This window comes from Lepisosteus oculatus, chromosome 15 (genome assembly GCF_040954835.1).
Source record: "Lepisosteus oculatus isolate fLepOcu1 chromosome 15, fLepOcu1.hap2, whole genome shotgun sequence".
In the NCBI taxonomy this organism is placed as follows: Eukaryota; Metazoa; Chordata; class Actinopteri; order Semionotiformes; family Lepisosteidae; genus Lepisosteus; species Lepisosteus oculatus.
Window position 1 is genome coordinate 2,578,989 of NC_090710.1, and position 22,353 is coordinate 2,601,341.

General features: G+C 38.8%; 1 protein-coding gene across 3 annotated transcripts; it reads right to left on the reverse strand.

Moving 5' to 3' along the window:
- Positions 1 to 1,759: 1,759 nt before the first annotated feature.
- LOC107079404 (B- and T-lymphocyte attenuator-like) lies at positions 1,760 to 22,151 on the reverse strand. Of its 3 annotated transcripts, none has more exons than XM_015363344.2 (6): positions 21,940 to 22,151; positions 9,774 to 10,115; positions 8,552 to 8,593; positions 8,026 to 8,148; positions 6,207 to 6,241; positions 1,760 to 5,809 (listed from the first exon to the last, which is right to left on the reverse strand). In XM_015363344.2, the coding sequence occupies exons 1-6, from the start codon at positions 22,007 to 22,009 to the stop codon at positions 5,444 to 5,446; spliced, it is 978 nt and encodes a 325-aa protein (XP_015218830.2). In that variant the 5' UTR covers positions 22,010 to 22,151; the 3' UTR covers positions 1,760 to 5,443. The 3 variants fall into 3 exon arrangements, with proteins under 3 accessions (XP_015218830.2, XP_015218828.2, XP_015218831.2); XM_015363342.2 differs by having other exon boundaries at positions 6,207 to 6,244; XM_015363345.2 differs by lacking the exon at positions 8,552 to 8,593 and having other exon boundaries at positions 6,207 to 6,244.
- Between the last annotated feature and the right edge of the window lie 202 nt (positions 22,152 to 22,353).

Genomic DNA, 22,353 nt, shown 5'->3' on the forward strand with positions numbered 1-22,353 from the left:
ATGGTGTTCCTCCAGAACCAGCACTGAGAACCACAATTCTAACCAGTAACAAGGTTTTGTTATTCCTATCAACAGGTTTTCTGAGTAGTAGGGCTGGTATTCCTGGCACTGATCAAATAAAAACACATAGGAATCCACAAAAAATATTCTTATTATGTATGTCCAATTAAGGATAATGTAACTGCTTTTCTTGTCCGAGTACATCTCAAGAAATTAAACTTAGTTTAACCTAGTTGGCATTTCACCAAGCAACACAATCTGAAATCCATTTTGCTTGATTCTATGCAAATGTATTTGTTTAAATATGTTCAATATTTTAATCCATTTGGATTTGACCCTACAAAAATAACTGCCCAAGTTACAAGGAGTTTATAACAGAAGTTCAGGAGGAAGATTAGATCACAATCTTGCCCCACTTCCGTTCACCTATGCGTACACAAATCTCAGGAATTCCCTTAGTGTATCCCTCTCACACCCCTGTAGCCACCCTTGCAGCAGCTCCCTGGCTCATTCCTTGTGAAAGTAAGCAGCAGTTCAGTCAGCCCCATCCTTACAGTCAGGCTCCCAGTCCATCAGCTAGGAGAGTCACGCCAAATAAAATCATACATCTGTCTGCCTATCACATTCATGTACCACTGAAAGACAGATTATGGACTGTTTGCACTGAAGAGTTTATGCAGTCTGTTCTGTTACAGAAGGAACCACTTCCTTGCGTCTGTGGTTTCTGAGGGAACCGAACCAGTGATTCACATGTATCTTTACTTAACCTGCAGCTTAGACCTAGACAAATTGGTTGGTCTAAGCCAGTAGTGGTAGCCCTGGCCCAGAAGCCCACAATCCAGCCAGTTTTATAGGTTACCCCTCCGTTTCTAAACACAAAGAAGCTTGACATCATTTTAAATAAAACTCCCAGGATGCTGCAGGTCACAAGAATGACAACTGGCCTTTCCTGACCTAATTGAAACAATTAACTGAAGGAAGTGGTCAGAGCTCATATGTTCCAGGTCCTCCAGTCTGTGGGCTTTGAGGACCGAGGATGTGCACACCTGCTATAAAGGAATGTCGAGTACATTGATTTGACTGCCAGTCTTTGCAGAAGAGGAGAAAATCAAATACATACACAAAAAGCACATATATAATTGTTTATATACATTTGACATTTGCTGGTATTTTTCTCTGCAGAGTGAGAAAGACACAATCACACATTAATCCTGAACTGTAAAACTGACTTGCAGCTTCAATTTCTTCAGCAAAGAAGAAAATAAGTTACAGTTTTAAGTTTGGAGTACAAATTGAGCAAATTTTAGAGTGCATTTTCATTGAGATTTCTCATAAAAATGCACGATATCATGGATTTTGTAAAGAAAATACCTTACCTATGCTGTAGTGCCGAACATTAGCTTGCCTTAAACAAATCTATACACCCACAATTTAAAGGATCACACTTCCTTTGAGTTTTTGGAAGCTGACAAAGTATTTTGAGTGGGTTTGTTAAATTGCGTTCAGAAAAAGATTCACTTGTTCCAAAAACATGATGTGAACATGATGCTGGATTTTTTTTTTATTTGCACAGGAAGAAAGACGTACAGTACAGAATATTGTGACTTGCATGGCTGGATCTATTCTATACAGGCTGCAAGGAGATGCATTAGCCGTGACCTGCATTACCATGTTTATCTGACTCAGAACTTCCAGTTCACTCCCCCCTGACATCTCTGCAAAATATTTTCAATTAAAGTTAAAAAAATACTTTGCAACGTGTGAGAAAAGTGTTTATTTGATTAAATAGCAGAACTATTTAAAGCTAAACATTTTCATTGTTTAAGCAAATATTTTACAATATGCACAACACTTTTTTAATACAACAACCAACTCTTATAAAAAAAAGCAGCGGTGGAAAGTCTGTTATATTACATTGTTCTCAGACCGGTGACACAGAGGGCAGCTGTATCTCCAAGTCTGAGCAAAGTTTGTGGCATTTTAACCATTACAGACAATAATCTCCATATCTGAGCCTCCAAACGAGGGGGATTGTGCAACAGTACAACATTAAAGGGATCTAGTCAATTGAGAAATATTTCACAGGACCTCTCTTGACCATTTCAGTTAAATGTAATTTTATACAGGTGGAATTAAATTAAGTCACAGCTTGTGGTATTCATAAAACATTATAGAGCCATGACAAATGTGCAAAAGATTCATAAATAAAACGAAATAAAATAAAATCACAGGAAACTTCAAGTATTTCCCTTAAAGCCATTTCTTTAGTTCCAATACATTCAAATTAGTTTTCAGAGTAAATCTCCCATTTCTAAGGATACTGAAACTGCATTCTCTGCTAGAGCATTGAAGAACAGTACAATGGAAGTATGTACAACAGCAAATACAACAGCCATAGCCATGACATAATTGTCCTACATAATTGATTGGATTTAAACTCAGCTAGCATACAGCAGGATGTTACATCTATAGGCAGGATGGCTTGGCAGTGAGAGCCACTCACAGTCTGTTACAGTTGTGCTTTACCCCAGCCTGTGACTGTTTCAAGTTGTCCATCAATGTGTATTTATTAATCAGTAACTAAAGGCTTGCGAAGGAATGGACACAAATGCTCATGGGAGAAATATTAGCATTTGCTCTAGATGACATCATTGATCCTTGTTGTGACCCTTGTGAAAATAAACAGGGCTTCCTGTCAAAGCCTTTTTATATTTGTGCCAGTTGAACTACCCTGATAATATCTGCTTTGTTCACAACTTACAAAGGGAGTACTGTACAAATCTACATTATTCTGACTTTAACCCTGTCAGAAAAAGTATTAAAAACAGATTGAACTTGTAAGCTATTTAAATACCAACAATATTAATTACATAAATCTCGACATCTACAAATTGCACAAAACTTCAACCTTTAAAACACAATATAAAAACAATATTCATGCACTCTGAAATTGAAACATTAAACATTAAACATTAGAGTTTTTCGGTGAGATAGAGTAATCTGACTCTCACAATCAGATTTAAGAGACCACTTTTAACCGAAAGTTAACCATACATTGTTAAGGTGTTGTGGTATTTTGTCGACTTGTTTCAGTTTCTTATCAGACATTACTGGAAGTGAGGGGCCTCCCACCTCCATCTGTGAAACAGGAGAAGAAATTTGAGCCGGTGGGGGAAAATCTTTTGATTATATGAAAAATACAAATGTTTGGAATTTCCCATTAGTTTCATGAGGGGTTAAAACATTACATTCTCCAACGTCTTAGTGCTTTATTCCAGTATCAAAGACCAGAGAGAATTCTCATAAAAACATATGCACCAGAGAGGGAAAATCAAGAGTTACTGTAATTCTGTCATGTGTTTTTAAGATAACTAGACATACACTATTTATATAAAGGTTTTAGATTTTAAAGACACAAAATGATATACAATAATTATTTGAATCAGTGGACAAAAACGTTACTAAACTGTTTGAGAAACATCAGAAATGTTGTTATTTCAAGCATTCCTCTTCATAATTTGTCTATTGATTTTCTGGTTAAGGAACAATATATGTCAAACCTGAAATGAAAAGTTAGGATTACTGATGTAAATATCTCACTGATGGAATAAAGTTAAAAAGTAAAAGAAAGCTTCTCTCTGTCTGTACTAATAGAAAGCACTAGATGGAACATTCAGATGTACATGAACATTCTGGAGGCACTACTTTACTCAAAGGGTTATGGGAGTATGAGACAAGCTATTTAGCCAAGGCTGGGATCCACAGAACAAATAGTTACTTAATATCTAGTATATGAATGGGCCAAATGGTGTCTCATTTGCAAACTAACTTAAGTTCTTTCATGTTCTAAATTTCTAAAGTGGAAAATTATAGGTAACAGTGATGTCACAATGTTTTGGGTTTTTCGAATACAATACCTTTGTGATAAGTGTCACCTCCAGAATACAAAACTAGCTCATTTATACCCTTAAAATTCAATTTTACAATGTATAAAAATGCCTGCAATTTTTCAAAAACTGAGTTTTTCTTACTTTTTACTCATTCATAAGCTATTACACTGTTATGCCTTTGACATACAAATGCTGTGGCATAGGGTGATGCAGGAATTAAATAAACATTAATTTAAATAGCATTAAAACAGAAAAAATAATACAATATATACTGTATATACAATCATGGACTGTGAAAATCTCAGTTGGGTTAAAACATTGAAAGGTGTGCTGTGGTATTCTGAAGTTTGTAAGGAGAAAATAGTTCATCTATAGATAGCAAAGGAGTTACAGAATTGGCTCTTCTTCAAGCATGTGCAAACCCCGTCCTTTCTCAGCTCTGGTCAGTGGTTGTTTGACAGCCTGTCCCCACTCCTTTTGAAGTTCAAGACATTTAACTTTGGTTCACCTCACATTATGCAACAAAACTCAGGCCCTCTTCCCTCAGTTGATGCTGTATGTGTACGAATAAAGACCACCATCCCGCCACCCCTCCTCTCCTGCAAGTTCAAGAACTCAATGTGTGCACCCTGACCTCCTTGAGAAAATATTTTTCCTCCTCACAACCCTGCTCAAAGAATTTGTCAATCACCTTGTGGAACCTTAAACATCGAACTTCATTCATAAATATAGTGTCTTTGCATCTAAGAATGGAAGAAAAGTTAATGACTGTATGAAATGAACTAAACACTCTTACAACAAGACATTTGTTGAAAACAAGGCAGGAGAGTGTCCACCCTCTTCCTGCTATCACTAGGACACTTAGAACAGCCATAGAGAATCCCAAGACACTGTGAATGCTGCAGAAATAATGTGAGAATCCAGGACAGCAGACCATGAATATTGTTCTGGACATCTGTGTGACATTTCAGGAATAACAAAAGGGGGACACAGTCTTCTGAAAATAGTCATTGTGCTCTGTGTATAAGTTGGTAAGAGGTTGTAATGCAATACATCATGTAGGTACCCACGTCAGCATGCATAGACTGCAAAGGAACAGGTAACAGGTTTACCTAACACCTGAAGAAGGCTTCACAGCTGAAACGTTGTGTTTCCTTTCTTATCTTTTCAGCATGGAATAAACCCGTTACCTGTTCATATTGTAGCACTTCCGGGTTCACATGCGTATGTGCCTTCGCCACTCCAGCCTCAGGTTGACCCTCCACTAATGGGGCTCAAACCTGGACCTCCAGCATCACTCGACAGGGAACCAGCCAGCTGAGCTAAAGGCAGATCTCCCCTCAGCCCACCGGCTGAGGTCCCTGCTAGTCAGAGGGAAGGGCGGTGACGTCACCATGCTGGCATTGTTTGCAGTAGCACCATTACATTAGATATCAGTGGTAAACACCTGTTTGAAACGCACATAATCCCGAGATTTGTTTAAATTAACATCATATTGAACTTTTGATTGAGCAATGGTTAATGGCCAGTAAACGTACCACCTCTACAGGACCTTAGACGCGGATGGCTGCATACTCTGTGTCCTCCAGGGGCTCTGAGGAGCGCGCAGCAATTTTGTCGCTGTTGTGGTTCAAGGCTGCGTACACAATGGGGTACACTTCCTCTTCTCCGCGCTCTACATTGTCATAGACGTCAGAATGATCCACCATTACTGCAACGTGGGAAGGGACTTTTTGTTTTGTGGGTGAAACACCGTTGGGAGCTGTCCTCTTGGACCTGGATTTTCTCCGGACACCGTCGTTATCGTACGTGGTGTTCGTCTCGCTGGCAGGACCTGCGGTTTGGGAACGCACACTCCTAGGCCGGTCAGGGAGACCGGGAGGAGCACTGCCTTGTCCAGATGGCTTTGGTGCGATGTGCTGACAACACGACAGAGGAAAACAATTCTGAGTGACTGTCGTCTGGCCAGACGTGCACAAGAAAACAAAGTGAGGAAAAATATCCAAGACAGCAATGTTATGAGGAATATATTCTGAGATTTCCACAGAACTTTTCGGTTTGGGTTATAAACACCAGACATCTGTATCAGGTCTCCCATGACACACAGGACCAAATGATTAGATATGGGTGTTTGCCTGCTCCTTTGTGTGTTTGTTCAAAGCATTTTTAAATATGAAAGTTGTGTTTTAAATAAAACAGTCTGTACATCACCAATGTGCTGATAACACGAGTATGATTTTTATTAAGCACTGAAAAATGCTGCATTTTGTCATGTTTATTTTTGTAGCTGTGCAGTACTGCTGGTAAGACTCTTACCTGTTTTGTCTGGACTGGTGCTGCAGATTGTGGTGCTGCTGAACAAAACAGAAATCAGAATGAGTTAGGAACACTGCTGACCTACCAGACCAACAATCTCTAGTCAACACTAATGTCGCAGAATGAGGGCCGTTGAAAAAAGGAACAGGCTGTGATTAATTGGGTTGTGTTGATGGCCAGTGTTGTGTTAATGTTTGCCCCCCTCAAAGTTTGCAACTTCAAGTTTTCTAATGCAGGAACTGCAGACCAAGCGAGCCATTGGCAGTGGAATGAAGATACTGCACAGAGACATTTAATACTTGGAGGCAAGGAGCAAAGAAACTGGTCTGGTGAATCGATACCAAACCAAGGGGAACGTAGTGCAGCCTACAGAAGAACTCCTGTCATAGCTAAAACGGAGACTGAGGAAATTAGACTGTGTGGCATCCCTCTTCTCTGCATTGCTGGTCTTCTCTGTATCATCAAGACTTTCTAACTCCCTCTCCTCATCACCTAAAAGGACAGCTGACCCTCAGGAAATCTTTTGACCCTTGGAAGCACCTTTTGTTGCTGCAAATGCTGTTCTCTTTGTGTGCTTGGAGTAATAGTGAATATTGTACTTAGAAAATAAAAAGGGCACTTACTGTATACGATACTAATGCTTGTTGCTGGTCAGTGTGTGCATTGGTAATTCTGGGAGATGAACAGAACCTGTGGTTTAGTAGAGGGGGCCTAGCACCCCATTATATTGCTAGGAAGCGTATACATGAGGCAGGAATAGTTCTTGTTTGAGGGGTCACCTCACTGTGACTAACACAGAATTGCAGTAATGGACTGGCCATTCAATATTGATTGTCTCAGCAGCAGATGTTCCGGGCTGGGTAACGTGCATTTGAGAGAGCAGGTGTGGACTGAAGAAATCCATTGGAGGGCAGAGGGGGAAGGTAAGTTAACAATAGAAGGGAAGGGAAGACCTTCCTGGATTTTTAGAGAGGTCAAGGTCATCCAGGAGGAGATGCAGAAGGTGATATTGGATGGTAAAGGCAGGAGGAATGAGGACAGCTTAGGGATCATGAGATGGTAGGAGACTCCATGAAAGAGGAAAATTGCAAGAGCTCCCAACTGTGATCCTGGAGGCCCACACAAGCTGATTTTCATTCAAACTGAGGTTTCAAACTTGAGAGTTGAAATACCACCAAACTCTCAATTGACCTAATAGCAGAATCTGAGCTCCTTATGCAAAACATAAGTACTCAAAAGAAACTGAATCCAAGATAAAGTTTCTTTTGCCATGTTCAAAGCACTTTGCACCAAAAACATCAAGGCGAGGCAATGTTAATTGCGGTGCGGTGGGTCTGTGGCTAGGGATCTGCACCTGTGGCTGGAAGGTTGCTGGTTTGTATCCTGCGGCTGGCAGAGGAATCCCTGAGCAAAGCCCTTTACCCCAACTGCTCCAGGGACACTGTATAAATGGCTGACCCCAAGCTTCTCTCCCTGTCTGTGTGTCTCATGGAGAGCAAGTTGGGGTATGTGTAAAGACAAATTACTAATTCAAGAAATTATATATGGCCAATAAAGTGATGTTAGCTGAAGACTCACTTGAGGAAAGGGATGAAAAGGGATGAAAATCAAGAGTTGTGGGGGTTCCCCTGGACCAGAGCTGGGAACCCCTGGATTAGAGAACCCAGAGAGCAGATATAGAAACATAACAAGAGGGTTCCCAGCACTGAGCCTTGAGGGACACCTGTGGTAGGGGATGGAGAGCAGAAGAGCAGAAAGCAATCCACAACACGATGAAAGCTTTTTAAGGTGCTGTGATACCGCATGACGAGTCACTCACATTTTTGCCCTTGGATGCAGAGAAATGAGATGAACATCACAATTATGATGAAAGCCACCACTCCAGCACATATGTAAATATAGGTTAGCCAGTCAGGATTCCCTTGCTGTGGGATTTCTTCACCTGAAAAATAAAATAAATTTATGCCAATTAATATTAACTGATGATTTTACAATGATGTATTTTTTGCAGGAAAGCTTAAAGAAATAATCAAATATCATCAAATCACAGCTGATTTAGTTAGGTGGTATGTTTTATTTGATATTATATGAGAAAACAAACATCTGAAACACCCATCAAACTGCAAAGGATTTCTCCTCTTATAGTTCCTTCTGGATCAAACTTGTTAGGCCTGTATTGTGATCCGCATTTCAAATTATGAGCATGCATACATATTGATTGGTTTCCATTGCAATTTGCAGTTGGAGAGTGGAGATGATGTTTTGTGTTTTTCTAGGAGATATTTATGATGTTATTTTAACTGGTCCTCCCTGGTCTTGAAATGTTGTATTTTTAATCATCTTACCTGTCGTGTTGTTTTCACTGATATTAACTGTTTTAACTGCCTCTGTAACAAGAAATATACAGAATAACATGATAACATGATCTTTGTGATCTTTGCATTGTGATTCTGCCTACTGACCTGCTTATTGACCAGAGTTACGTCTAATTTCTTAAATTATTTAGGCAGTTGCATTGATTAGAATGATGTAATTAGTATTTCTGTACTAGTTTGATGTTAGGACTGTATATTTTTAAAATCATCTATGCTGATCGCACTGGAACTTTACAGTGGCAAGTGTCATACATTCTGAAAACTTGTTTAATGAAGGCGTTACAGTAAATGTTCATCATAATAGAAAATAGCACAAATGTTTATACACAGAATAAGTTAGCCACTGTGAAGTACTAGAACACATTTAAATTAGGGGCTAACAAATTTCTAATTGTTTTGTACCATATAACAAGAAGAGAATTATGCAGTGTGCATAGTATGGTACCTCCTATCCTCTACAATGGCTTAAATGTCTATCATTACTAATGGTTTAACAAAGTTGATCAGTGTTAATATCTGTTATTTCAGTTATTTCACCTGTTCATATGCATTTATGAAATGTCATGTCTAGCCTAAAGTATTTCCAGTGTAATTTTATTAAGATAAATGTAAAATCCTAGTTGGTAACACATTTCATATCAGCATTTGATACATTTAATTTGTGGAATAGTCATTTTAGGTTAGTTGTATTGATTACAGGTTAGTTTAGACAATAACAAGGAAGAGTCAATCAAACTTCGAAAGCATTTTTTTATGTCTGATTTTGTTCATCACCTGATTTTTCATCATTTTGACAGAATCTACCAGAATGTACATTGAGTGTGGTAACTTAATAAATGTGCAAAAAACAAGCCTATGTTATTTTATCATACAGTTCTGTCTTTCAATATACATGATAGTATAATTTGGTCAAATTAAATATCCTTATTTTAATTTGGAATATATTTCATATCATAACTGCACGTCAAAGCTATTGTCTGTCACTGCTGATTAAGTTTTAATGTTATGTGAGTCTTTGTGAGTCTTTCAGAATGTATGCACATTTTAAAAGTTCAATGGTACATTTTATCATTTGAACATATCATTTCTAAAAATGAGAGCATTTCCACATGTGTTCAAACTATTGTACTGTATGTCCCTGACATTCAATCTACACAATGAAAGCAAAGGTAGGAAAGACGTGACTACTCACCTGACACAGAGACAAGTATGGAGTGGCTCACAGTACTTTGGTACACAGAGCTCACATTTGCTGCAGCTTCACATCGATACTGACCACTGTCACCAAAGGTTATTTTAGAGAAGGTTAGAGAATAGGTGGCTGAATTGGGATCCTTCTCCTTCCACTCAGTTGTAATAATGTCTGTCTTATTCACAGGGTTGCATGTTTTCTCATGAAGTTTACACCATCTCACCGCAGGTTTCTCCTCACAGTATTTAAGCCCACAGTTTATTGTTAATCGTCTCAAAGCAGGACTATTCAACACAGAGTTTCGTGGGACAAGAACTTCCAAGGCACATTCATTTTCTTTTCCTATAAAAAAGGAAAAAAAGTCACTGAGCCCTGTATAGAGAATGTTCCATTTCCCTTTATTCTTCAACATTTTTAATTTAATAGTATTAAAATATTGAAAAGCAACATCATTGAACAAATAAGAATGTACTCTTCTTCTGATAAACATTCAAAACATTTTTCCCTCGAAATATTGAGTATGATACTAAACAATTCGTGGGCAAAGAAATTACTTGTCTTGGGGCTAAGAAGTAGAACCTAGGTTGTTAAATATTAATGGTTTCTGTTCAAATATATCAAAATATACAAGTGAACATTCAAAAGAATTACTTATTCGATCCTATTAGTTCTTAAATTGTTTATTTTTCCTTCTCAATTTCCTTTTTTCTTCATACAAATTCTATCAATCTTGTAATTCTTTACCATTGATGGTCAATGCATAACCTAAAAGCTTTGCAACCTATTCTTTAATCTTAATCTGCTATTATTGCTTATATGCAATTTTAAAACTATATACAAACTTTTAACTTAAATTAGATTTGTCCCTCAGACTCAGCCAGCCCTGGAACGCAGTGGAAAACTTGATAATAGTTAACCATCAAATCAAGTTCACAGAATGTTAAAACTGGCATTTCTGCTGGTAGCAATGAAACAATTATCCTTGAACACTGTCATGGATAATCACCATTTACTGTAATGGTGGCATCTGAATAAGGTTATTACCAGGATCTTCTGGGATTCAGTAGGGTTACTGCTAATTAAAGGGGAACTGCAGGCACAAGTTCTAGGACTGGTTATTAAATCTCGGCAACAAAATACATTAATTGACATTATAGAAAAAAAAATACGCATTTTGAATTAAGCACAAAAATTTTGTTTTCTTGCATTCAAATTCCCGAACTGCAATGTGATGTAGCCCTTCCTGCTCCTTGGTCACCATAATAATTAATGCAATTTGATTATATGAGTGAATTAGTACAGGTTGTGCAGCTGACATTTTGCCGCAGAAATGTTCCAACATGGTCTGCATGCAGAGTTAACTAGTAAGTAGTATTTGTCAACAAAACCATGCCAAAATCGAAAGCAATTCCTATTTCTATTGGATTATAACAAATGTAATCACAAGCCTGCTTGTTTACAATGTTGTAAGGGGCACACATGTCTCCCGAATTTTGTTGCCTCATTCTGAATCGCAGAACATGGTGCTGTGCATACTATCTATTTTGTGATGTAAATTGGAGGTTTTACAAGTTACTGTTTAGATTTTACTTTTATTGTGATTTGAAATGCACTCATCAATGCTTATTATTTCTAATCCTGCAGTATAAAGATAGCATTGCACACCTACAGTCAATTACCATCAAATATTATGATGTATTTCTGATGGTTACATCTTTCAGTTTGAGAATTAAGCTTTGGTGTAAAATAAAGGCCAGCTTTTCAGAAAGCTAAATATACCTTGTTGAAGGCTATACTTGTTATCTTTGTATTTTATCCATACCCCTTCACGATCGCATGGTGTGGCAAATGCGAGAAAAAAAACCCAGGCCATAATAGGAGACTCAGAGACATTCAAAGCATTATTTAATCTTGTTAGACTGTGAGCAGCCAGTGAGTTTCAGCAGTCGGTCACAGTTATTGGCTTCCACAACCCCTCCAGGCTTCTAGGATGTACCAGTGGTCCCCTTGCAGAGGAACCTGTTCAGTCCCAAAAAAAGTCCTCTTCACCTCCTGCACAACTATTCTTCTAATCTTCAGTAATCCACTAGAGAAGCCAAATTCCTGTCAGTCCTCTCTGTTCTATTTCTAACAAACCAGGGACACCCTAACACACAAAACTTGGCTAATCCTCCTAATAAATAGCCAGACGTCCCCTTTAATAGGAAGATTTATGTTCCTTGTCTCCTCAGATACCTACTGGCGCATCACACGGCTTAACTCTTTTGGCACTCAGCGTCCAATTATAAAGGGGGCAGTGGCTTGGGTTCTGCGCCTGTGTCTGGAAGATTGCTGGTTTGTATCCTGTGGCTGGCAGTGGAATCCTACTCCATTGGGTCCCTGAGTAAGGCCCTTAACCCCAACTGGTCCAGGGCTGCTGTATAAAATGGCTGACCCTGTGCTCTGACCCCAAGGTAAAAATTTCATTTTGGTTCCCTTAATCAATCAGATCCACTCCAAAACAAACACAGATACTAGCTTGTTTCTTATTGGCCTCTCTAAAATACTCCGGACTGGAGGCTGGCTGCTGATGTTAAAGCACAGGAGCAAAACATCTGTGCTGTCTAAACTCTAATTCTTACTCCTGACTCGCTCCCTGAACTGCAGAAGCTTAAACAAGGCCCCCAAACTCTACATTCTGGCTACTAATGTTACCCAATAGTAACTCCTGTGGAATGGGAATTACCCACTGGACCAATTGTATTAGCTTTTTCCTAACAGTGACTTTCCAGTCACACAGAACACAGATCAGAAGTGTCCAATCTTTACTCCAGGGGAGGCCTTGGCCATAGCCTAGGCTTGCACATGGCATCTCATTAGTCCGTACTTGTTTCACTTTTTAATAGATTTACTGCATCTCCTAAAGCACCTTTCATCCCAAAGTGCTTTATAGATAGATTGACAACCTGTGAAAAATATTAATTCAATGCATTTGCTATTCCATTGTCATCATCCATAATGAACTGTAATAAACCCACTGCTATCCTTTACACACTGAACTTCTTCCTGTACCATTGTTGAACTGTAACAATTCAAATATTTTCTTGTTCCTGATTCTATTCTTGATTTACCTAGGAAACTACCTAGGCCTATTTGCACACTATGGCAGATGCCGAACTATCTGTTTTTATTTTGACTCCAACTCACTGATTATTAACTGTGTTTCATTTTACATATACTCATTATACATATCTCATATCTTAAATTTTGAATCTAAAGTACCACCTATTGTATGAAAACTGGCCATCTATTGTGGGGGTGAACTGTTTGGTGGGTTCTTTTGAAATTTCTGTTCCTTTTCCTCTTTTACAAGTTCTTTGCAGGTAGTTGCTCTTAGTTTTACCACTTCTCTGCCTCCTTGTTGTAATAGAGTGAAGTGCTAGAGAAGCCAAAGAGGCTGTAGTGTTGTGATTTGTGTGTCGTATAGTTGTCAGAGTGGAGTCAGCATGTGAGCATATGTCACTGCAAGGTGGCTGTTAAGTTGAAATTATTCAATAGCTAAAATTAAGTCAGTTTGTTGCTGTTACGATCGTTACTCCTCCTCTTAAGGGCGCTCCAGCCCTTCCTCGTTCTGTCCCATTCCCCACACCTGTTCCTTATTCCAGCCCCTCTTTAGTTCCACCTTTAAAGCCAGACGCAGGCGATTGCTCGGGGCTTCTCATTGATTTCCGCGTCGTGAGAGCCCGGGGTCCTGCCGCATCTGGCTCCGTTATGGTTTTAGTTTCCTGGTCCTGATTCCCTGCCCCGCCGGTCCCGACCCGGTTCTGGTTTTAACTACGGATGGATCCCCTGGTCTTGGACTAAACCTCCCGTCTTGGATTCCCCCACTGGATTTAACCTTGAATTGTTCGCCCTGGATTCACTCCCCCCGGACACTAGCACTGCATGGACACGCCCCCCTGTCTCCTGACCGACTCCTGCATGATGTTTTTCCCTATTGTTTCTTCACCTTTCGGATCGTGTCGTCCGCATAGGGCCCGGAAAGAACCGTTCCTGACAGTTGCGGTAGTTATATCTTAGCAATTGGTCTACATTAGAAGCAAAGAAAGATATAACACTCATGTGTTGAGCCAAGCTGATTCTCTTTCCGGGGGTTTCGGTAAATCAGCTGAGGTGATCTTAGCCATAGAAAAGTTCCAGTTCCAGTGAAAACTGGAGCCTGCAGTGAGTGGTGTGTAACTGGCATATTAATTCTGTGCTGCAAGGTTTAATTATATATTCTGAATGAGACATTTAGATATACAGCCTCTCTCTAAATGTCCTTTGTGTTATATTTTAAATTTCTAGTTGTTCATTTTTTATTTTTTTGACACCATATTTTGATAGCTTCCTTTTGGGAAGGAGTTTTAAAAACAGTCGGTTTGACTCTGAAATGCCTGGAAGCATCTACAGAGATTCAAGGTGAAATCTTAAAACAGGTGATAATCGGCCATTGAGCTGTCACACAGCTGATTGAGCTGAAGGATTGTAAAAGTGCTGCCTGCCTTCCATACAATAACACTTATACTTGCATATCTAGACTCATATCAAGTTTTAGTGAGACGTAAAAATGTATTTTCTAGGTTTAGAAATAACCTATGAGGACAATAAAGCATATGCTCTATTCTGGGGCAGAATATCCAATTGCTTTCCTGAACCTATGTACTGATTTTAGTATCATGTACAGCAGAATCTGAGTCTTGAGAAAATGTATTTCTTTTCATATTGAGGGAACATAAGTGGATATTAAGCAGGAGTGCATTTAGGATTAAATATAGGAAGTGCTTTCTTTACACACAGAGTGAGTGATGTCAGGAACAAGCTACACAGAAACATTGTTGAAGATAACTCAATAGGATCTTTATAAAAATAACCTCATACATTTCTTAATTTTTTTTAAGCATTAAGAGTCTGGCAGCCAACAAGGTACAAAATGTTCGTCTCTTCTGTAGCGGCATTCTTGTAATTGTCAATACACTTACATTTATCTAGATATTCATTCAATCAATTAGGCCAGAGTATGTGACTGGGTCCGTAGCACTGCACAGTGATTTTGCAGTTGCTGCCCTATTTTTGAAGCAACCTTTAGTAAAGAAAATCATTAAATTGTTGATCTATATGTTTTAGAAGCATCTTCAATCTTCAATAATACAGCTTCGCTACCCTTGGACACATGCGCTGTGTTCGACTTATTTTTCTTATTCAAATCAATTTTAAAAGGGCTGAAAAAAAGAGAGGGCAACTCCTTGTGACCGAGTCTTGTAATATATATTCAATCCACACATCAAAAGGCTGCACAATTCACATGAGCTTTTGTAGTACAGCAGGTGCTCTTTTACATTTTTGTACATGGAAATGTGTGGTCTGTTTTACAATAGGGTGCACCCTTTTCCTTTATATTATGAGACCCTCTTAAATAAATGTCATGAGCAAACGAGAGTGTTACTGATGTTCTCCACACTTGTTTTCTCAGGTACTGTGAGAGGCTAATTTACCTAAAGGAAGTGGTGGGCAGAAGATGTTAACAGCCTTAGAGACATCCATCTTCCATTGGTGCTAAAAAAGCAGTTCAGCTGTTCTTTATTCAGTCGAGAATTTCCACTACCCATTGTCACATTTCACAACTCTCATGCATGTTTTAGTACACATTGGAAATAGAGTATAGACTAACAGGTTCCATTTTACACTTCTTTTACATCAAACCGTAAATGCACAGGTGGATTAGAACATACACGTCTTTGGGTGTGTTTATCTAAGACAAATGTCTTCCGAAAAAGTGACATGAACAGGATAACACAACTGGAAACTTTGTGGAAGTGCATTTTAAACTGAGAGCAGGAGGCGCTTCTTCACGTAAAGGGTTGTGGGAGTCTGCAACTGGTTGCCCAGTCGTGTTGTTGGAGCCAACACTGTTTTTCTTAAGAAATCTTAAGATCTCAAGATCCTTGATTCAGTTGCTGAAGCTTCCAATTATCTGACAGGCTACATGGGCTGAAAGGCCTCCTCTCTTTTGTAACACGTCTTATGTTCTGATAGACAGTATTAAACATCTTAAACACAACTGTAGAGTATAGCCCGGTCATTGTTTTTTCATTACAGGACACTTTCTGACAGAAAGATATTGTTCAAATATTGCTTTCTCACTGTACATAGCCAGTTTTCTGTCCTCACCACCATCAATCTGTGGATCTCCAGAGAATCAGTCATCTGGTGTGTCGTCTCCGCCCACCCCACACTTTAACTTTAAAGGTCTGATTTAGTATGAATTGTAAAACCATTTCGTAATCAGCTGAACCTTGTTCTTCTACTTAAATTGCTAGGTGATGATCTCACCCTAATAAAATATCTGTCACATTATGGTTATGGGGTTGGATGTAAGAGCAGAATAGCACTTTAGAAAAGGTGAGAAAATAATGCAAATGTATGAGAACATATTTCTTGTTTTATGTGCTTTTACTTGTTATTGATGATGGGCCTCTGTGAAAACTTCAACAGGCTCAAAGAGCACAATACAGCAGAAGTGCTTTACACAAAGAGTTGCGGGTGTAGCCCACCCAGCCATGTTGTTGATGCTGACACCACCGTGTCTTTCAAGAAACAGCTGGATGAGATCCTAGTATGAATTAGCTAATAAAATGAGACATGTCCTCCTCACATTTGTAACCTTTTTTTAGGAACTGAGGGAGAAGGGACTGTCAGAATTTAGTATTACCTGAAAAAGTTTTCAGTAATCAAGAACTGGAAAAAGAAAAGGCTGACATTTAGCGATGTAGAAAAGAAGAAATACTAGTGGTCCTCAGATCTAGTTTCCAAGAGCAAATGGAAACTTTTCTCTGGGTGTTCTGCTTTTCATTTCAAATGAATTTTTAATTCTTATGTTGTGCACAACTTCGCACTTAGTAGGATTAGTTAACCCTTTACACTACGTGATTTAAAGAAAGCTATGGGGCACAGAGGTGCAAAGTTGAGATCTGGTCTGATAGACCATAGAAAGTACAGTATTCAGAGGCTCACGCGCTGCCACATCATATCTTTCGAGAGCACCGAGTTCTGCGGAGGAGGGGGAATCCAGGGATTGCACAGGAAGTGACTGGCAGCAAAATGCACTTTCAGGGTGAGGTGGCAGACACCTGACGTTCCCTTGTAAAAACAAACTTTCAGTGAAATTCGGTGAAATCTCTTCTCAAGGAAGAGGGCGCTGAAAAAAGTGCGTTTACGTCCTACGCAAGGGCACAGGATTACTGCAAATACAGAGAATATTGATAACTATTCCCTCTGGGGAGAGGCAGAACTGCTTTACATGGCACAGAGTGTGTAGCCCCTCTGCACTGGTGTGAAACCTTACGTAAGGAGAAAACCACACTCCCTACTCTGTAGGCTTTAAGTGCCTTCTCACCTGGAATGATAAGCTGTTTTTTTAGGGGGGGGGAGGTTTCTACTTTGCCCCTGGGTTTTTTACCTCTACGGGAAATTATATGTTTTATAGTAGTGACTAATACAGCACGTTCACAAGCATGAAAAAAATATATTTTCTTTTGTTTATTGTTTGTTTTCAGAAAAGAAAAATCCCTGCCTTCATGGAAACCTCAGAAAACATCAATTTTTTTTGTTGTGCAATAACGCCATACCACTTCTACTGTATATATAGGTGTTATATAACGGAGAGTATTGAATTTTGAAACACTATATTATTTCCCTACAGGACCACCTACAGCAATTTCCCAACAGGATCAATAAAGTCTTATCTATCTATCTATTATTAGTCTATTCTCAATGGTAGAGAAAGCTGAATTAAGGTTAGGCATTTTATATAATGGCTTTTTAAAATTAATTATGAGAGTCTTCTCCTTGTTTAGTGAACCAGTTAAGGGGGTAATTCCACACTTTGGATTTAACTTTATTCGCTATGAAAACTTTACATATGTGTATGTGTAACATGACAGCAATCAAACACTTCTTATTTATAAAAGTTATCATTTAAAAATATACTAGTAGAACCATTTGTTTTTTAAATCTTATGGTACTGGAAGAATTATGATTGAGTGATCGTGTTGAATATTGTTTTGTATTATGGTATTGTACTATTGTATTATTGTTGGATATGTTATATGTTCATAAGCTCTGAAGCTCTTTACAAGACAAATTCCCTCAGGGGAAATAAAGGTTAATTCAATTTAATTCAACAGTCTACCCAGCGATATCCTGGCTTCTTTTAAGAAATGCCTGGATCAGACCTAATTTTCTAAAAGATCTCATTTTAAAATCAAACAAACAAGATGTGAAAAACAGCAACCTCTTATTTAAAATAACTCTCATAGAGATTTCCAAACAGAATAAAACAGAAATACAAATCTTAGAATGACACATAATTAATTGAACCTGATAAACAATCCACAAGCTATGTATAAGAATAGCAACACAGACCTTCATTAAGGTCAAGATTACTAGACAAGATAAGAAATTATTGTGCACTTTCTACTCCTAATCTGTTTAATGAGTAATAAGACATCAAGATCAGAAACTACAATATCACCAAAAAATAAAGTTGAGAAATATGGAAAATGACTAAAAGTGTGACAGGTAAGGAGGATAAGTTCATTGTCTAGAAACTGAAAAACAGCGTACACCAAAAACTATATTCCCACTCACTTTAAAGGTTGAGTATTATTATTATATTTTTCCTTCCAATTTTTCTTTTTTCCGAAAACAAAAACCTCTCAGTGACGCCACAGAGCTGCCGTGCTGCAATTAACAATTTGTTTGTGATGTCTGCCCCCACTATATACGTTATTAACGACAAAAACAGGAACTGATGGAGACAATTTTAGGTTATGGTGTCACACACGTAATTATCTGGAAAACACTCTCATTTGACAAATTTATTGAAATATGTTTATTTAGGGCCTTTTTTTCAAGGAAATGTAGGAAAATCTTTTTAGTTTAAAACAGAGAAGACTATGAGAATTCAAAATCCTCAAAGGCACTGACAGAGTCAACCCCATGGACTGAATGGACAGTGAGACATGACGTAGAGGACACACATGGAGCTGCAATTACAACTGAGAACAGGAAGCACCTCTTTACATGAAGGGTTGTGGGAGTCTGGAACAGGCTACCCAGACATGTTGTTAAAGAAACAGCTGGATGAGATCCTAGGACCAATTAGCTACTTATTACCAAATAGGCTACATAGCCTGACTAGCCTCCTCTTGTTTGTGTCTGATCTTATGATCTTAAGATCTATACAATATATACAACTGAAATCTGCCCTTGTAATGGCATGAGCTTATCTAAAAACAATAGCCTGTCTTTCTGACCATGTTACAGTAAATCTCTCTTCTGCCAGGACATGCATGATGCTCTGTAAATTCACTAACTAAATTAATGAAGAACATCCATCTTCTGGCATTTTCCTTACTTTATTCTGATTTTTTGTCTCTCCTTTAAGCGTTTTGAGAGATTCCCACTCTCTTATCAATCTTTTATGATCTTAGGGGTGGAGTGGTGCTCTGTGGCTGTGGCTAAGGATCTGCTCCTGTGGCTGGAAGGTTGCGGGATCAAATCCCATGGCCGGCAGAGGAATCCTACTCCGTTGGTCCCCTGAGCAAGGACCTTAACCCCAGCTGCTCCAGGGGTGCTGTATAAATGGCTGCCCCTGTGCTCTGACCCCAAGCTTCTCTCTCCCTGCCTGTGTGTCTCATGGAGAACAAGCTGGGGTATATGAAAAGACAAATTCCTACTGCAAGAAATTGTATATGGCTAAGAAAGTGATCTTATCTCTTGTCTTGAGGGGAGGAGTTTCACTGATAACACCATGCTCATAGAGGCTCAGCAAGAGACAGTCATTGCTTCAGCCCAAGCCAAGAGAACACTAGTCATCAATGAGTCTTGACTTCACCTCACACTCTAGTGAATCAAGAAGGGTTGAAGTGTGTCCCCTCCTGTATGTCAAGAGCTACATAAGGGATGAGATATGAGATATACCATGTGGAGCTTTTTAATGTTTAATATATGAACAAAGAGAGAGAGAGTCGGAAGTGCTGAAGCTCCTGTTCTGGGGTGATTTTAGCAAATAATTATAGTTTATTTGTCTTTGTTATTAAAAATAATATAAGTTACATAACTCAACCCTTATTGTTGCATACCAATGTTAAAGCTGGTTTGAGTTTGATCTGGTGTTTTGTGTTGCTTTTACTAAAAGAGCTGTAGCGCAGCATTATGGAAAAGCGATTATGACTGTAACGTGTTGCAGCTGTACCATTGATCAAAGTACCATGCTTCATTCTGACTGCCGTTGTCAAATGTGTTGCTGTGTAAATACTGTAAGTACCGATCTTTACGTAAAGCCTATATCTGAGCCCCACTTGTACAGAGCTCGTGCTGGTTTACGAGGCCTTAACACGACGAGAGAGCACGTGACTCCACCTCCCAGACAGGACACCGGATAAAACCGTTATCATACAGTCCGAATATCTGTGCTTTCCTGAGCTGTGCTGTTTTCCCTACCCGCTTAGGCTGTATCCAGTTGGGATGTGAGCTAGCGACATTTCTTTGGCATTGGTGATCGATAGAGGAATGATGTAAGGTTCAATCCCTAATTTCTTGCGCATATTGCTCATATATGTGGATATATCCCAGTGAGTCGCAACTCTCAACAGAGGCTCTCTGCCAAAATAACGTCTACCTTTATTTTCGAATTGCCTTCTCTGCGCTGATCACCACATTGAAATTTATACACAGGAATCAGTCAAAATTAACCAATTTTCTTGAACAGTCTGTGTTTGACTTACGCCTTCATGACCATCATTTGCCAGTCTTTCCACTGAACCAGAGTTCAAGTTTAAAGTCGCACATTATTTCTCCGTTCTTAAAATCTGAACGTTGCAATTTCACAATCCTTGTCAGTAAAGTGTCGTTGTGGTATCTAACGTTAACAGGTTTCCTGTCTATGATTTATTTTTAGCAAAGCCAATGCAGTTCGACCCACTTTTTGGTAATAGATCTTTACATTTTATTCTTCATCACTGTAAGTTTGGAAGGCACTAATTATAGGACTGTAACTCTTACTTATCTGCTGTTCTGTAGCTCAAATTAAATATGTTCATTACTGTCTGCACATCAGACTGTCCCCAGTCTCTGCTTAAGCCTGGATTTAAATTTGCTTTCGCTAGAAGATGTATAGCATTTTCATTTAACAAAGCTGTTTTTATTCACAGAATTAATATGACAATTGTAACCTATGTATCACATCTATTTAGGGAAAACAGTTCAGGTGAAGAACTTGCTTATAAAATGTAAAAAAATTAGCTGCATTTCATAATGTCTATGCTGCATGATCGCTTCACAAAAATGGAAGCTTTTTTAAATTCTGGAAAGAAATGGGAAACAATACTGCACAGATACAGGAAAGGGGCTCGAAGATTCTTACATTTCAAACAACGTCGCTATTCCTGTCTGACCTGAACAGCTTCAGATTTTTAATAGTTGTATCTCTGAGAGACAACAGCTCCAGAGCATACCAGTGATACAAAAGTGATGCTACAGAAAGGTTCTTGAGCGCGGAAGAGTTTCCATGATTTATAACTGTCTCTTCCTAAAAGCATACTTAAATCATCACATGTGTCAATGTCTCTTTACGGTCAGCCTAAAGAAGAAAGATGTTTCAGGTTTAGAAATATTAAAGCTTGTAAAAGACCGTCATTGGATTCCAAGTGTCGGGAAGAGTCATTCTCCCTTATTTGATCTTACGCAGAGCTTAATATTTAAATTTTTCACCCAGAAACATCTACATCATAAAGCAAAGATAGCTGAAACGCAATTTGTGTTGACATTGTCTTTGTCTGAAAGCTTGAATTGTTAAGGTGTCAGAGCAACAGCTTGTTGATGCCTTTGAATTTCATTGTTAATTTTCCCCAAACTGTCATGTCACGGTGGAAACAAATAGTATTTTATGCAGCGTCAAGGAACAGATACCACCATACAAATTAATTCAAATATACCTGTGAAGATGTACATTTGAAACAATCCCTAACAATCTTTAAAGTTTAAGGCCTAGCCGTGCTGTAATTACCCAGTACTGATGTGGTACTGTGTTCCCATCCTCAGTGGTAATGACACCTCTCAGTACGCCAGTGACCGGGTTACTTACCCTGGACCTGTGAGCTCACACTGAGCAGTAAGAGCAGCTCCAGGATCAGCCTTCTCTGTGGGGGGAACATTGCTGGTGCCTCCAGTGGGGCTCCTCCATGAACAGTAACTGCTGCTGTGAGGAGAGAGACGTGCGCTCAGTTAGACAGGTCTGGGGACTTTTTTTCTCATGTGCCGAAACACCACAGAATAGTTTGCAAACTAGAAAGTGTCTTGTCTGCACATGTGTGTGTCAGTTTACTCCCCTCGCTGAAATGCTTGTGGTTTTACATCCTTTGCACAGACTCCTCCTTTCATGAAAAATTTTGCCTACCTGTAAATAAGAAATTCTCTGTTTTCTTGGTCCTATTCCTGTCAAGCAAACACAGTGTAGATTATTATCAAAATCACTGTATACAGATTATATTGTAGATAA